General features: G+C 41.0%; 1 protein-coding gene across 2 annotated transcripts; it reads left to right on the forward strand.

The window, feature by feature from the left end:
• Nucleotides 1-270: 270 nt before the first annotated feature.
• Nucleotides 271-16,434, forward strand: gk5 (glycerol kinase 5). 2 transcript variants are annotated; one of them, XM_028593080.1, is made up of 16 exons: nt 271-616; nt 951-1,044; nt 3,643-3,718; nt 4,977-5,070; nt 5,301-5,432; nt 5,619-5,694; nt 6,867-6,928; nt 7,019-7,092; nt 10,685-10,745; nt 11,474-11,600; nt 12,012-12,116; nt 12,304-12,398; nt 12,845-12,948; nt 13,923-13,979; nt 14,881-15,014; nt 15,644-16,434. In XM_028593080.1, exons 1-16 carry the CDS (start codon nt 491-493, stop codon nt 15,811-15,813), a joined length of 1,587 nt encoding a protein of 528 aa, XP_028448881.1. In that variant the 5' UTR covers nt 271-490; the 3' UTR covers nt 15,814-16,434. The 2 variants fall into 2 exon arrangements, with proteins under 2 accessions (XP_028448881.1, XP_028448880.1); XM_028593079.1 differs by having other exon boundaries at nt 401-616; nt 11,996-12,116; nt 12,867-12,948.
• The last annotated feature ends 2,037 nt before the right edge of the window (nt 16,435-18,471 follow it).

The following is an 18,471-nucleotide window of genomic DNA, read 5'->3' on the forward strand; positions in this document are numbered from 1 at the left end:
TCACTACGATACGCGATGTGTTTCGACTAAAGTACACAATGTATTGGCTAGCAGAACTGAACCTCGTTAACCTTTTGTACGCACAGTGTGTATTATAGATGTACTATTAATGACTAAACGGTAACAAAGTGGTAGCAAGGTCTTGACTTGACCGTTGACCACCTTTAACTTTCGTGATGTCCTACTTTTATAATATTCGAGCATTGTTAGCGGGAGTTGAGGTCTAAGATTTCAATTGCCAACCACTGCTTCTCTCTAAACCGACTTCGGTGGACAAAAAGAACGCACCATAGATGTAAACAAACAGGTAGAACTTGATTTAGAAGAATCCGCGGTGCGAAGGTCGAGTTACAGCCCCAATCCGACAGCTCACCCGGTTCAGATAAGGTATCGGGGGGACGGGTCATCTACTCAGGCTGTAAACAAGACCAATATTAAGCATGGAGGACCTGGGACAGATCTGAGGAAGAGTAGGACAGACGATACTACTATGGGGTGTCAGCGGAACGGTTTCAAGAAGGAAAGCTTCATTTTGTCGGTGGACGTCGGGACAACATCCATCAGATGTCACGTCTACGACAAGGAGGCGAAAATCCAAGGAGCATGCACCACCAAGGTATTCATCTCCTGTCTGTCCTTTGGGCTTCATAGTAATCAATTTGTTCCACATACTGTACTTGCATTGTTTGCTACACATAACTCTATGCGGCGCCAAATGTACAATTCCCCATACAATTGTATAGCCGATATATTTTGATTAATAAGCTAATTTTTCTCAAATTTAAAATATACTGTGAATTAGTGTAAAAACAACACGTTATATGCAATTGTCAACAATATGTTTATAGAAGTAAAATTAAAAGTTACATGTTAAATCTAAATGTTAAATGTAAATCTAATATTTTGAAGCTGATCTTCATGTTTCTTATTCTGGTAATGCTTGTATCCAGGTTGATCCCTTGTATCCAGAGGTAGGGTATGTGGAGATGGACCCAGATGCGATATGGAAAGGGTTTGTCACTGTGGTCAAAGGAGCTGTGCAAGGTATGGTTGCACAATTTTTTCTGTTGCTACACATACAAGTCCTTTTATCAAGAGTATTCTCTCCTACTGTATTGTATGCTGGTATGGACATTCAAAAATCACCCATAGGAATACATTTGGGAAGATTGTTAAAACCTGTGGGAAAATCATTGGTTAGCAACAGGTAGACCTGTACCAACTATATCTGAGCAGATTGGCACAGAAGGCAGACAAGGTTTGCATGGATACAACCCATCCACTTTAAGTGGCGTTCAAGCCGCTCGCTTCTGGTCATAGATATAGATACCCTAACATCAGAACCAACCAAGCAAAAATCTCATTCATTCCCATGGCAATAACCAAATTAAATAATGTGTGGAGGGGTATGACTGGAGGAGGAATATATGTGAAATACTGTGCAGTAGTTTAATTTATTTATGACATTAGGCCTTTAAGGGAAGAGCAACATACTAATTTTTATATTTTATATTATATTTATTGATGTGTGTATGTCATGAGTTAGATAAATAGTGCTGTAGATGTCTGGTTCAATGTTTGTTTTGTGCATTATGTGTTAATATGCCTGTACTGTACAACAAATTGCCTCTCGGGAACATTACAGTAAGTCTAAGCCTATCCACAACCATACCAACGAGTTAGACCTGATAATAGGCACACCCTTTGACTGATGCATTATTAAGATGCCAGTTCTGTAGGTACACCTGGATACTGTTACATGCTAGGGCTGAGCAATTAGTCAAATTTTGATAGCGCTTTTGGCTCCTAGCGATCACAAAAACAATATAATCGAGAAAAAAAACATTATTTTGCACATTGCGTTTCGCAAGTGATCTCTTATTTTGTGTTCTGAAGGGCAATTCAAAAAGTTCACTGTGTTTTCACTGTTGATTTGTTTAACGGTTTCACATCTTTCCAAAAGTCAATGAGTCTTAAAGGGGTGATAGAATGATTATATAGGGTATTTCACACTGTTCCTTAAGGTTTCCTAATGGGGTATGTAACATTGGTTGGGCTGAAAATGTCCTGGTTGATGTTTTATTGGCCCTTATGCATCCCTGTGTTTTGGCCCTATTTGTAACAAGAGCTTTTCTTCCAAATATGGTATGCTCATGAATATTTAGATGAGCTGCGCGCTGATTGGTTGAGCGAATCGCCATACACACACATTAGAGACGCGCGCTGATTGGTTGAGCGAATCCCCATACACACACAGTAGAGAATCGATAGAATCTCATATTCCAGACACTGCAATGTTTCATTACCAAATTCACTTCTGAGACTTTTTTTTGCCGTTTTACAAAAATTGTTGGCTAATTGCAAATTTGGTAAGACATGTCGTATTTTAGGAGCTCCACACAGTCTGACGAGAAAGCGGCAGCCTACTGGGCTCCATACCCAGGGCAAAGTCACCCTTTGTGGATTACTGCACTCCATTAGCCACTTGTCCGAGGGCAAAGTGTATTTAATTACTTTGGGTCTTAATGTCAGAACACTTGTCCGATTTCGGTTTAATGGATTTTTTGATGAATGTCAGAGGTCTCAAATGTCAGAGGTGAGGAGGAGGCTAGCTAGCTCTCATTGATGGACTCCAGCTCACCGCGTGCTCTATCAATGAGACTCACGGACAAGAGGCGTTTATTTCCCCAATTGTTTATTTAAATAACTAAACACACATATCCATTATAAGATTAACTGGAACCTGCGGTAAGAGATTGCAGGCGTAACAAGCTCGCTGACCGCACTCTCAGTCACACACCGGCCATTTAGCAGGAAGAGGGGAGGGAGAACAGCGAGCTGCAGGCCCTGGAGCTCTGTCAGGGCACCAGCGTTTGGTAGTCCAGTCACCCAGAAAAGGGTGAGTTTGCGCGGGTATGGAGAACCGCGGGCTGCCGGCCGTGACGGAGCTCAATCGAGCTCACAGCAGGCCGGGGTCTGTGAAGGAGGACAGGCAGGGTGGCGAAGTAGCAACCCAGGCAGCACCGGCCACTAAACTCTGACACACAGTCGGACAAAATTTGCAATTAGCCATTCATTTTCGTAAAACGGCTTATATTTGAGCTTTGCATAAAAAAGTTTCCGAAGTGAATTTTGTAATGGAATAGCAGAGATCTGCGCAACTAGATTCAGAAGACTACCTGATCTCAGGTCAGTTGTGTAGCCTATGTAAATGTTGGGGCGTGACCGTTCTCTTAATACATCCATGGGCGTGACAAAGCTACAGGTCTTGGGATGCTTACGTCAACTTCCAGCTTTGTTGAGATTCGCCCGTTTTCAGTTTCAAAATATGAGATTTTCATAGTAAAGGGGTGTCAATGGGATTTTGAGCTTCCATGTATTTCCTATTTACCCACCGAACTGTCGTTATTCAACTATGACAAGGTAAAATCGTTTTTGCATTCTATCACCCCTTCAAATAATCATGATTTCAATATTGACCAACATGGTCAGTGGTGATTTTGTTCCATAATCGTGCAGCCCTATTACATTGGACATTTGTCAATGAACTCAATGTGGGAGTCCGTATTTCAAAAATATTTTCCAGTCTCTCACCATAACCATTTTAATGTGTGTGCCTGTGCTGCTGTACTCATGATGTAGATGCAGGAGTCCAAATGCGTCAGATAGACGCCCTGGGCATCTCCACTCAACGAGGCACCTTCACAACATGGGACAGGTAAAATGAATATAATTAATCCAATTGCTTCCAAAAAAGCCAAATGACTTGTAGGCAAACTTAAAGAGAACTGCTGTAGTAGGGCTGCATGATTAATCGAAAAATAATCGAAAGCGAAATTCAGAGCCTATAACCGACGTAATTTTACCAAGTTGTCTTTTAATCCTATTAATATTTCCGCGGCCGCCCACTGTGTGTTAATGTACTTTCCCCTTAAAACATAATACGGCTGCCGCGCGTGTAGTCACGTGACTACGCCCCGTCCAGTCTGCGACATTGAAGCAACATGGAGGAGAACTCAAACACCGAGTCAACTCAGCAACAGGAGCCGGAGCCGCTTGTACCAAAAAAAACACGCAGTGTCCGTCGCTTGGACACATTTTGGTTTCAATAAAGACGACACCGAAAAAACTCAAGTCAAATGAAAACACTGCAGAAAAACTGTTATAGCGACCAAAGGTAATACCAGCAATCTATTTCAACACCTGGAGCGCAATTACATTACCGAATATGAACAGTGCATGGCTCAAAAAAAGAGAGAGGCTGACAATCGCCAAGCAACAAGTGCCTCCACAAAGCAGGTGTCGATAACACACGCATTTACAAATGCTAAACAATATGAAAAGGATTCAAGAAAATGGCGAGAAATAACTGACACCATTAGTTACTACATCGCGAAGGACATATAGCTAGCTCCATTAGCTACGGTGGAGCACAGTGGGTTTAAACAACTCGTTAAAACACTCGACAGAAGATACACTGTGCCATCGCGACACTGTTTTTCCCAAACTGCGCTGCCCAACATGTACCAAACATGTCGTAAAAAAGTAGCTGCTGAACTTAAGTCTGTTAAGCACTTTGCAGCCACATCTGATCTGTGGTCAAGTAGGACGATGGACCCATATTTGAGCCTTACATTGCACTACATTGACGATGAATGGAAGCTGCGCAACAGGTGCCTTGAGACAGCTTATTTATATATTATATATATATATATATTATTTTAGAATCACAAAGATAGGATTATATGCACTCTTTCATTTGAAAAAATAACAGTGAACATATTTACAGTATAAGAATTTTTTTTTTTAAATAATCGTTCAATAATCGTAATCGAGGTAACTTGTTCGATTAATCGTGATTATGATTTTAGCCAAAATCGTCCAGCCCTACGCTGTAGAGCACGTGTTTGTATGGGTTTTTTACCATCCTGGCTCCATCTCGGCTTCAGTTTATTTCTTCTCTTTCACTCTGACAGGAGAACTGGGGTTCCTTTCCATAACTTCATCAGCTGGCAGGATCGGAGGGCTGCAGACCTGGTGAAATCCTGGAACAGTTCCTGCACCATGAAAGTGAGTCTTTGACTGCTTTGCATCTCTGCCTCGCATGTACTTTGAGTGAATACGTTTGGAAGTTAAGAGGCGAGAGATGAAATACTAGAACTTCTAAATCATTCGAATGCAGCCTTGGTAAAGACAACTTTTATTTGACAGAGACATACCGTCCGATCAGCGCTGAATATCACGTGCCTTCTGTTCCTACAGTATGGCTTTGACTGTTTAACTTTTCACGACAACTGTAGGCAATCAAAGGCATGCTGAGGATGCTCTACTTTATGACCAGGCAGAAGCGGATGCTTGCAGCAAGTCTTATTACCTTCTCCACTCAACACGTCACCTTCCGCCTCGTCTGGGCCCTAACAAACTACAAGCAGGTGTGTTCGGCTGTGTGAGAGGCTGACATTTAAAGCAGTGAACTGATAGGAACTCAAACCTAGTGCAAGCCTCACAGGCTGTGGTGTTGAAGGGTGAATTATAAAGAAGGAAATGCAAAGTATCCAATTGCAGCAAACAGGGTGAGGCTGTTTTTTGAACCTCATCATGTGTCTTTCTTCTTTTAGGTTCGTCAAGCAGTAGCTGAAGGTAACTGCTGCTTTGGAACAATAGACACCTGGCTCCTGTTCAAACTCACCAAAGGTGGGTGTGGCATTTTATATGTGAAGCTCATGCGAATGCTGTCTTCCTATGAGCACAATTTGTTTTGAGAACATTTGTCCAGTGGATTGCATTTCACACCATCTGGATTTTAAGTCCTAAGCCCTATTCACACAGGACTAGTATTACCTGTGCACCTCTAGTAATAATTACAGAGGTCGTCTGTGTTCTTAATCCCGTGCCAATCTGCCTTGTCCGTAATTTGTCAAGTCAAAATTCCACTGGAAATGACCTACCATATTTCACCAAACACAGTATAATAAAACTGATATTATTAGTTCAGTGTGAATCTGGCATCTCAATGATTTGGGGTACACAGTTTTTTTCTTTCCCAGTCAAGAATTATGGAGGCTGCACTGGAAATCACAAAGGAAAAGTTTTGACAGCATTTTTGGTGCAAATTCAGGAGGCTCATCTGGCTACACGGCATTGAGACCTATTTTGCATAAGCATAAAAGGAGTGGGTCTTTGTGAATATTTTACAAAACCATTTGAACAAATTGCTTTTGGTAACGCGGTTCACCCCACACAGCAATTACACTCTGTGTCTCTTTGAGTATCCAATGCCTTTGTTGTCTTCTGAGCAGCCATTGCTCTTGTCGTTCAGGAAGCGGATATAATGCAGAGCCTTCTAAAGATTACTTTTTGGGCTTTTCGGATTCGAACCCTGGACCTCTGCGTCAAGGCATAAACCTCTCAGTATATTTGCGCCTGCTCTACCCACTGAACCAACCCGGCCATACGCAGAGCCTTGACATCATATCCAGGGATAATGTTGGTATATTCTAGAAAAATACAGTACCAGTCAACAATTTGGACACACTTTCCTATTCAGCTGAATGAGAAAAAAATTTACAAACTTTTGACTGCTAACTGTACATACTTTGCTTATCCCCTGCAAATGGGCCGCATGAAACTTGGACTCATTTCTAAATCACACAATGTCCCCTGGTAATACTAGTCTTGTGCGAATAGGGCTTTGGAAAGAATGTTCTTTTGTGTTTCCAATCCAATCCAATCCTATCCACTGTTTGGCTTAAATGTTTTTAGCCAACTCCTTAAGGAGTTGGAAAAATTGCAGTTCTTTTTTTTTTTTTACCTTTATGTAAACAGATTTTATGATATATTCATTTGTGTCACCAAATTTGTTTTAGGTGAGGTGCATGCCACCGACTACTCTAATGCCAGTTCAACAGGAATTTTCGACCCCTATCAGGTCTGGTGTAAGTTTATTGACATTTTTTCTAAATGTTGGTGTGAGTTTTTTGTTTGTTTGTCATATCAGTGTTATGTGACTTTTTCACAGATGTGCTGGAGTGGGTTTCTCAGCTCTCTTGTTTCTCTGCCTCTCTCTATTTTCCCCAAAGTAGAAAACACAGGGTGAGTCAACCATTTTCTTCAAAATTCCATCTGATACATGAGTCATGTCTTAGCCAGTAAACTTATTTCATTATGAAAGCATACACTCTATCGCATTCACCACAAGTGTACTTTCTCAGCATTTCACAGCTTTTGACCTGTAACCCAGATGTCAGAAGTAATATAACACTTTAAGTCACTGTTTCTCAATTTGGGGATCAGGATCCACACAAGTGATTGTGACATTAATCTAAAGGCCCAGACACACTGACCAGACGGCCGACCCTCGGCAAAAAAGGCAGTCTTCCCAAGTTGGTCAAAAAAGTGCCTCGGAACTCACCAAAGCGATGAGACGTACTACGTCTCCATAACAGCAGGCGGCGCTAATCTGTATTGTCACCCAAAAACAAAAACCGGCAGCTGATTGGACGAACGCGTCACGTGGGTCGGTTTTCTCCGGAAATTCAAAGCCAAACTATCATGGCGGCTTGTTCAGAATACGATCTCATATTGTACTAAAATAGTTCACCGAAACATGTTTGTGAAAACATTTTCAGCGAGAAATAGGCCGTGCAGTTTGCTGAATCTGTCTTCATCTCAGATCGACAAAGGTCAGTTTAAAAGATTTTCGTCAGATTTTGAGAGACTCTAGTCACGTTCATTCCGCTTCCCGTTTCCGGGTTAGCACTCTACCAATCAGATGGGTCATTTGAGTCTGACTGCCGGCAGTGCCCGCCCTGCCGATTCAACATGTCAAATTGGCCAAAATGAAGGCTGACGGCCCCTCGGACGGACGACGGCACGGAACACACCGAACAGACTCGAGTCACTGACCTCAGCAGACTGTCCAACGGCCAATTATCGGCTCGGTGTGTAGTCACCTTAAAGGATTGTAAGATAATTACTAGGGTAAAAAATAAGAAAAACTGACTCAACACTGCACTTCCTTGGGTTCTGAGTGATACAACTGCCATGACATAGTCACATGCAACAATGCTGATTCTTGAAATGTTTGAGTATGCTGCAGTGTAACATCTCCGGTCTCTCTTTCTTCATCTGCTCTTAAATGAACTGTAGCGAGCAACGCAGAGCGAGCTGTACCCAGCATACTGTTCAGTGGTGTAACAGTTAATAGGGGTCCCCTCTCAATAAACTACACAGTGTTTATATAAAGCATTACTAATAAATATGCCCTGTAGATTACAAGAGCTCGCACTCAACACTGCACTTCCTTGGGTCCTCAGTTAAACACCCACAAAGTGTGAAGTCCAGCAGATGAACAGTTGTCGGAAACAAATCGAAAGACAGACAGAGACTCCATCCATACTATAAAGATTTGACCTCTTCAGGCCTCTAAAACTAAATCATTCTTTAGTTGAACTGCTCACAACTCTACATGTACCCAGTGACAGGGGGTTCCAAATACATATTGCTTTGTATTAAAGTGATGGTTCGGAGTAATTTCACCCTAGGGTCCTTTGCACCATGACCTCAAGCCAAACACCCCCCCCCCCCAGAAGCTTTTTTCAGCTGGGTCTAACATTGGGAGAGTTAGTGTAGAGTAGCGTTATCAGGTGAATAGCTTAGCGCAGGGGCTAATGGACCCACGTTTGTATCTCGTAAATGACCCCACTAATAATGCCCAAAATGATACCAAACGTCTACTGTAGTACAAATAGGTTATGTACTCATAAAACGATGGATTGGAAAGTTTGTAAGTACACCAGAAGTTTATGTAAATAACACTTGCCTGCTGGCTTCTGCTCTCTGCCGTTGTTGTTGCTGTTGTAAGGCGAGTGCTTAGGGCCGTCTACAAATTACAACACCGAAAAGAGATGCAACAAAAATATTTTTTAATTTAACTTTTTTTTTTAACTAAAGTGCTGTAGTTTAACTAGCAGGAGACAAGTAATAACTGAGGTAAGTTTGGAGACATTACCTTATTTAATCATTAAATTAATAAATATTTTTGTTGTATCTCTTTTTGGTTTGGTAATTTGTAGATGGCCCTAAGCACTGTCTAACTGCAGGTAGCGGCAGCAGCAACAGAGAGCACAAGAGAGCAGGCAAGTGTTCATAAACTTCTGGTGTACTTACAAACTTTCCAATCCATCGTTTTATGAGTGCATAACCTATTTGTAGTAGTGTAGAAGACAAAAATATTTATTAATTTAATGATTAAATAAGGTAATGTCTCCAAACTTACCTCAGTTATTACTTGTCTCCTGCTAGTTAAACTACAGCACTTAGTTAAAAAAAAAAGTTAAATTAAAAAATATTTTTGTTGCATCTCTTTTCGGTGTTGTAATTTGTAGACGGCCCTAAGCACTCACCTTACAACAGCAACAACAACGGCAGAGAGCAGAAGCCAGCAGGCAAGTGTTATTTACATAAACTTCTGGTGTACTTACAAACTTTCCAATCCATCGTTTTATGAGTACATAACCTATTTGTACTACAGTAGACGTTTGGTATCATTTTGGGCATTATTAGTGGGGTCATTTACGAGATACAAACGTGGGTCCGTTAGCCCCTGCGCTAAGCTATTCAGCTGATAACGCTACTCTACGCTAACTCTCCCAATGTTAGACCCAGGTGAAAAAAGCTTCTTGGGGGGTGTTTGGCTCGAGGTCATGGTACAAAGGACCCTAGGGTGAAATTACACCGAACCACCACTTTAAGCAGTCAAAAGCACACAAAATATACAAACCATTGTTTAAGTGAATAGAAAACTCATGTTTCAGTCACATAATATGAACCACCAGTTTTTAGGGCTGGGTTCTGAATTCGCACCAACCGAATTGCCTCCATAGTATCGAGAATTGAAAATGCCTCGTCATTCAATACCTAAGGAGTAAATCTAATCCGAGTCAGTGAGCCAATAAGCATGCAGCATGCTTCTACCAAGATCTAATAATGCTGCTGATTGGCTGTCTAACGTTACACAACGTAGAGACACGCAGGAAAAACTCTACGTTACGCACACAGCTATGGGGCTCACGTAGTAGAATCTGAAAAATTATTTCAAAGATTTGTACCGCAATGTTGTTGTTAAAATTGATTTTATGAAATTGGTATCGAAAAAAGAATCGTTCCGGAACCGGTATCAAAGTTACAGTATTGGTATCGCTACCGCTGTTGCAAAATTTTGAACGATATCCGGCCCCACCAGTTTTAAGAGATGCATTGTCTAATTAGACATTAGTCAGATTGCTTTATGTCATTTTAAAAGAAAACGATAAAAGCACATTTCTGTGTGCTCATATTATGCTTTTTGGCTTTTTCCCTTTCCTTTATTGTGTTCTATTGAGATGCGATGCGAAGTGAGATGCCTCACTCTGTAGCTAAAACAGAGAGCTAAACACACAGGGTGAAAAGAGGAGCTGCAGCAGTGTGCAGTACAACAAAAATATGGTGTTTTTAGAAAATTAAACCATGTCAACCTATTCTGATATAACCTCTAAATACAATTATGAAACTGAAAATGAGCATAATATGAGCACTTTAACATAATGTTAACTGTTTGATGTGTTATTTATTTGTAATCATTACAATGATGAAGAGTGTGGGATGATGATGCATTGTGTCTGGTCTCTCCCCCATGATGCATCAGCCAGGACTTTGGTTCCACTGACCCATCCATCTTCGGAGTCTCCATTCCTATCATGTCAGTGGTGAGTTTTCAAGGTCTGTGGTGTCACCAACAGTGTGATTATAATTAAAACATTGATTGCAACCTTTTGATTCCCTTTATGCCAGCATGGCTAAGTTAATGTCACCACCATTATGTCGTAAAGACGAAAACAAGCCAAGTTATTTAGTTAATCATCAGCTAGGAGTGTGTGACAGGAAGATGACTTAACAGAAAGCAGAATTCCTGGTGGAGAGATGCCCTTCCCTTTGAATAATGAGGTATTGAAACATGACTTCACTTCGTCTTAGTCAAACTCGGATTGTCCCTTAGCAATTAGAACAGTGTGAAAACCAAGGCACTCTTGTTGAAGAAAACGTTAAAAAACCTTTATTGAAACGGCTAATGCATGGCAAGAGTAAAAAAAACAACACCAATGCGTTGCGGCACACAGGCCTTCTTCGGGATGACTAACCAGAAGTGAGACACAAACAGGAAATCTATAGGATAAAGACAGGAAGTAAAATCGTACTCAAAACCATAGAACATGAAACAATGTAAAGTGCTGAATAATAGTGGAATCTATAAAACTAACAGCTGAGTAGAAAAATAACAGAAGAAAAATATCTCTTTACATAAACAGTATACATTGACAGAATTGGATTTGTTTGTATTGCCCCTTTTCATTTCATTTCAGTGTTGCTCAGACGAGGCTTAACCTGTTTCGGGTTTTCTTTTTAACAATATACTTCCTCTTACCCTCTGCCATAGATGGCGGACCAGCAGGCTGCCGTGTTTGGAGAGTGCTGCTTTGACGTCGGTGATGTCAAAATCACCATGGGAACAGGCACCTTCGTGGACATCAACACGGGAAGCAAACCACATACATCCGTAGCAGGTAAATTAAGCAAAAATCCTGTCACGGCATAACCAACCCTGGGGAAACTTGACTAACCTCGTTACGTCTAGGATTATAACAGGACTTGGTTTTATTCGTGCATTTGAAAACTAGAAAAGCTAGCCTCTTCACCGCCCGACTGAAGGTAAGGGTTGGAGCAGGGATCTTCATCATGGGGTCCGGGACCCCTAGAGGGGGTCCTTAGAGTTAATGCAGGAGGGCCTCCAAATTATTGTTAATTTTTATTGAAAGTTTTGGGCGCCCGGAAAGCTCAGTTGGTAGAGCGGGCGCCCATATATAGAGGTTTACTCCTCGACGCAGCGGGCCCGGGTTCAACTGCATGTCATTCCTCCTGTCTCTCTCTCTCTCTCGCTCTCCCCTTTCTTACACGCCAGTGTTTCTTCTCTGTAGGTCTGTATCCTCTGGTGGGTTGGAAGATCGGCTCAGAGGTGGTGTATCTGGTGGAGGGCAACGCAGCAGACACAGGCACTGCCATCAAATGGGCACAGGAGCTGGGTGAGCCATGAGTAGTATACAGTAGCTCTGATGATTATTTCCTTTTCATCTTATTAGCCAGAAATTGTGGTTGAAAGGTTTCGTTAGGTTACATTAAAAACACAATGCTGGAGTCACTGAACGTTACCCATGTTAGCGACTGACCGATTCAGAGGGTGTGTGTGAAACCTGCGTGTTGTTGTTGCAGAGCTCTTCTCCGACGTCAGGGACACCAGCAGCATGGCCTGCAGTGTCAGCGACTCAGATGGAGTGTGTTTCGTTCCTTCCTTCAGTGGTCTGCAGGTAGAAAAAAAATCTGTTTACTTTGATGACACCAGATGTACATAACTATAATTCACCCAAAGCAAAACAATAAGTATATTCTCTCTCGCACCGATAGTTTTTAACCAATATAGGTATAGATTTACTTTTTTAAATTATTATTTTGTCTCTGTGTAACATGGTTATGTGTCTCTCTTTTTTTTTTTTCTCTCTGCCCTCCATTGTGAACTGGCCTTTGTAAGTGTGTGTCTTGGATGTTCATAGTTTTATATGCATGTGATTACCAAATGGAATGGTTTATATTTAAAGGCTACATACAGTAACCATGTAAAACAGTAAAGCTGCACTCTTGCTGACTAGAGGCTGTCGGGTTTCGCTTGAATGCAAAAGACGTGAGATTTTGTTGTACCAGGTCTGTTTTTCACTTAATAGACATTTGACAAGTTTGTGTATTCATTTAACCAAAGGCTCCTCTGAATGATCCCAAAGCTTGCGCCTCCCTCATGGGCCTCAAACCTACCACCACTAAAAGCCATTTGGTCCGGGCCATTCTGGAGTCTGTCGCCTTCAGGTGAGTCATATTCAAGAGAGAGTTTCTGTTCGACCTTCTTTTCTTATTCATGCCAAACTGATAGTGACTTATGTTTACATGCACATAAAATTCAGTTTTTTGGCCCTTATTTCGAAGAAGAAGAAAAAAAAAGACAATATTTTGACTAAGCCGTTTACATGACCAATGAAAGTGAATATTCCACTTATATTCTCATTTACATGCAGCGGTGCAAAATAGGATTTTTTTTCAACGTTTTCCACCGGTGGTGGACTTGTTTGACCCAGCGAACACAGCATCCCTCTTTCATTCCTTCAACCAGCTTCTTGAAAAGGTCGCCGTATCGATGTTTGCGCATATCCAAAAACATGTTGATATCCAAGACTTTCACAATGTTCAAAAGTAGCTGGGCGCCTGGGTAGCTCACCTTGTAGAGCGTGTGACACAGCGTGAGCGGGTTGGACTCCGACCTGGGCCCCTTTGCTGCATGTCATTCCCCCTCTCTCTCTCTCCCCTTTCATGACTTCAGCTGTCCTATACAAATAAAGGCCTAAAATGCCCCAAAAATAATAAAAGTAGCTGGGTTTCTCCTTCCAACCAGAGATGTGAGCTTTTCTTTTGGTCATGCATCTCTACCGCAGCCCTGCAAACTGTTGGTTTGTGTCCAACAACCATAGCAACGCACAGAGCTGGCGGTAAGCTGTAAACAGGCAAGAGGCTGTAAAGCGTCCCAAACTACAGTAAAAAACCCTGATTGGGATGCAGATTCTAAATGCGCTCTATACATGTCCAAAGAATGCTTCTAAAACCAGAACAACGCCGGCATAGCTCACGTCTTAATCGGGAAAATGCTATATTCGAAAAAAAAGCCTTATTCTGAGTATCTAAACTGAATATGCTGTTTACATGACATGTATCAAATTCAAGAATATCGGAATATCCGTGTGTGTGTAAACGTACTCATTGTCTCCTTGTACTGGTCTTATTCTTTGCAGGAACAAGCAGCTATATGACACGATGCTGAGAGAAAACATTCCCATCACAAAGATCAGGTGCGGTTTTCCTCCACCACTGTGTGAATTAAAAGAGTAACCGATTGTAGTAATGTACAGTACAGGCCAAAAGTTTGGACACACCTTCTCATTCAATGCGTTTCCTTTTTATTTTCATGACTATTTACATTGTAGATTCTCACTGAAGGCATCAAAACTATGAATGAACACATATGGAATTATGTACTTAACAAAAAAGTGTGAAATAACTGAAAACATGTCTTATATTTTAGATTCTTCAAAGTAGCCACCCTTTGCTTTTTTATTAATAAGGGAAAAAATTCCACTAATTAACCCTGACAAGGCACACCTGTGAAGTGAAAACCATTTCAGGTGACTACCTCATTCATGAGGTAGTCACCTGAAATGGCTCACTGAGACAACACCAAGGGTTTGCACAGTTATCAAAAAAAGCAAAGGGTGGCTACTTTGAAGAATCTAAAATATAAGACATGTTTTCAGTTATTTCACACTTTTTTGTTAAGTACATAATTCCATATGTGTTCATTCATAGTTTTGATGCCTTCAGTGAGAATCTACAATGTAAATAGTCATGAAAATAAAAAGGAAACGCATTGAATGAGAAGGTGTGTCCAAACTTTTGGCCTGTACTGTACGCTTGCTGCCAAGATGAAAAGACTCAACACGTGCATATACCTCTAGGAGTCCTCTCACAACCCTTAAATATCCCAGCTCACAGGGCAATATCTGATTGTAGGATCTTTTGGATTTCAGCCAGCAACCTGGGCGTAACAGAGTGGACTCTTGTTTACCCAGCCTCCACTGATGCAGTTCAGCTTTTATTGGCAATGCATTACGGATATATATTTCTCTGATACTGTTGCAGTAAAGTGAGTTGTGGTGTAATTGAGTGCGCCATCATTCTTCCTTTCTGTCTCAGGGTGGATGGCGGCGTTTCCTCCAACGACTTTGTCATGCAGCTGACGGCAGACCTGTTTGGCAGAAAGGTAGCCAGGCCCCAAAACTGCGAAATGTCGTGTTTAGGGGCTGCTTTCGTCGCTGGACTCGGAGTGGGTATGCAGTCACTCCCCCCACCACATGTACTTTAGGCTGTATGCTAATCAAAATTCCAAACATTTTGCAGTTCTTTTAGGTTATAACGGTGTGTCTTTAGAGAGGCTGCTCAGCACAAAGAAAAAGAGAAGCAGCTCTGTCAAGCAGTTGGACACTTTAATGTTACTCTGTACTTTAAATATGGCTCTTTGTTTTTCTCTCTAAAAATATCACAACGCTCTGACATGATGACATTGAGTTGCATTTCAAAAGTTCTGATCAAAAGTCCTATTTTTAATCCTGGCACTGGCAAGAAGCCAAATGAAATGCTGCTCTTTGTTATGTAACCGGTTTTCCATTTAATTATGCACGTTATGTAATTAGATTGTTATACATTAGTCAGTGCTTAATCAAATCAAACCTGGAAGATGAATGTGTTCTTGTTGTTATATAACATGCCAGAAGCAGGTGGTGCAGATGATAATATTAATGTGAAGCACGTGTTTGAGAAGTTCTTTTGTGTTGGGTGATACGTAGAAGAAGTTCTGAACCACTTCGGCTGCGTAGACTCATTTATATCACTCCCACTGCTTCATTCTGCATTCATAGGACTTTGTGTTGTCTCCCACTGTCCTCCACTGTCACTGCAGGCTTCTGGAAGACCAAGGAAGAGCTGAAGAAGCTGCAGAGCACCGACGAGGCCTTCTTGCCCAAAGGAACCCCAAAAAGCGGTGCTCACAGCCCCAGTCAGGAATACATCCCTGTCCTCCAGAGCTGGGAGAGAGCTATCCAACGCTCCATGAATTGGTACAAGCCTTGATACGGGATGCACACACGGGGAGATCAAGGGCTAGACTAAAGCAGATGATTTTTTGAAGAAAATAATGTTGTAAGTAGGGCTGTACCGAATAGTTCGAAGTGTCATTCATAACGTTGACATTCAAATTCTAAATCAACTGCGCAGCTTTCATTTTGTGCATGTCTACTCATTCTGTTTAAACACAGTATTTTTCCACAGTTGCAGATACAAATTTAGCTCCATTCATAATATTATGAATTAATATTATTATTAAACATATTTGTAAAATTAGATTCCTGTGGTGGCTGCGTAGGATTGTTTCCAATAACGCGTTGTTTATGTCTTAGCATAATGTTGCTATTTTTATGCCCTTATTGGATTAGCCTGCTGCCTACATGAGTGTACATTGACAAAACTAACAAGCTTTATTCATTAGAGTTGATTTAATTTTTTTTAAAAGACATTTATTCCAACAAATTACTTTATTCAAAAAGAAATGTAGGGTGATGATGTCACAAAATACGACCACTGCCATTTGAAGCTTTATTCGAAAACCTCAGTAGAAGCTTTGAATCAGTCCTTCCAGAAAAATTCTTTTTTTTGTGATTGTTGCGGGCAAAAATCCTTGATTATGCGGCAAGTTTTTTTCTTCAAAAATGCGATGGAATATGCGGGATATTTATGCAATTGTATGATAATATGAAATTGTGGGAACTTGCAAAAATTGCGGGAACTTGCAAAAATTGCGGGAACTTGCAAAAACTGCGGTTTGATGAAAAAGAGAAAAAAAAAGCAATTCCCCCAACACCCTGCTTTTTGATGATGTTTACGTTGCGTAATTACGTCACTTCATAACGTTCCCATGGCAACAGGGGAAAATGGCTGCTCTTGTGTGAAGTAAACGCAACATTTTTTCACAACTTTCTGCTAAGATATATGTGACTTTTTTTGCAACGAAAATGCGGGGATTATGAAATCATGCAAGGCCCGTATATTTTGCGCGAAAATCGACAATTTATGCGGCAAAAGTGCGGCATATTTGAAAAAGTGCGGCCCCCGCATGATAATGCAGACTTTGGCTGATTATGCATTGAATTATGCGATCGCATAATCACGTTTTTCTGGAGGGACTGATTGAATGTAAATTCCATTCGGTACAGCCCTAGATTTAAGATATAACAACCATCAGCTGTGTCTAAACTCATTTAATGGTAAATCTTAAAGGAGCACGCCGACTTATTGGGACTTTGTCTTATTCACCGTATCCCCCAGAGTTAGATAAGTCCATACATATCCTTCTCATCTCTGGCGTTATTTTGTCACTTATTGGGAGCAGTAGGCTAGGTGGAGCCGGTTACCTCCAGGATCTGTGCTAAGCAAGGCTAGCGGTGGGTGGTTCAGACAGAGTTACGACACGCACGGAGATGAGAAGAGTATGTATGGACTTATCTAACTCTGGGGGATACGGGGAATAAGACAAAGTCCCAATAAGTTGGCGTGTTCCTTTTATATGATACGTAAATGATTTGGTGATGGTGACTGGGTGTGCTGCCCAACCTTTTAACAGCAGCAAAATAGTCTTTCGAGGGGAAATAACAGGATTTTTTGTTGTCCTACTGTAAAAAGAAACACAGCTGAAGGTTCCACCCAAGTGACATAACGTTACAGCACTGATAACGGTGGTTAAAAGCAGGATTGTGGGAAAGTTCCAGTACAGGTGTGATTCAGGCCATAGCGCCGCCCGTCGTCCACATTCCCAGCCTCTGTTGGTGCCTCATACTGAAGTTACTACGCCTTCTTTCTTCACGCCAGAGCAACCTTATCCTTTATTCATTCCACATCCTAAGCCACTGGTGCCTCTTCATATTCCAGTACTTTATCTGGCTGGGATAATATTTGCACATTTTCCCACATGGGGGCGCTAATGACTGGCTTTACAGCTTTTTTTTAAATTTATAAACCACCATAGCAACCATGGTAAGAAGGATTGAAATCATTGATATCAGATTTGCACATGGTACTCTGTGAGGACAAAAACAATAGAAGCTTCAAGACTCGGAGAGTTCTAAATAGGAAATTTTTTTTGAGCTTTCGTTGTGTCAGGCATTCAACAAACAGTTTAATATTTGCCTTTTTAAACGTGCCTGTTTTTTCTAGATTTCATTCATTCACACATGTTGCCTTTTGGTAATCTGGAGCAGCTTCATTTTTATAATCCTGTTCTAGCTGCACACTTTACACAGTTACTTGAACATATCTTTAAACTGGATACAATAACGTAATGTGATGATGGTATATATGCGAATGGAACAAAAACTAATTGTATAGGCTTTGCTCTGTGCACATCTCCATTGGGAATTATTTGGAAAAGATTGTTTGTTGAAGTTGACTGTGAGAAGGATTTTTATCGGTATGTGTTATGAATTTAAACATTTAGCCTTGCTGTAATAGCTGTCATAAATAAATAAAAATCAGCTGACACATAAATCTAAAATTTTTCTATGGAGCATGCTCTGTGGAACAAGTGGATCAGGGATATACATATTAACTGAACTGGCCTGGAACATAATTAAAATGTGTATTTCCTGTCGTGTATCCATTGTTAGTTAGTGTTTATTGTTGAATTGTTCCGTGGGGAGACCGCCACGTTGATGTCACATGAAAATGTTTTGACTCAAG

This window comes from Perca flavescens, chromosome 12 (genome assembly GCF_004354835.1).
Source record: "Perca flavescens isolate YP-PL-M2 chromosome 12, PFLA_1.0, whole genome shotgun sequence".
In the NCBI taxonomy this organism is placed as follows: Eukaryota; Metazoa; Chordata; class Actinopteri; order Perciformes; family Percidae; genus Perca; species Perca flavescens.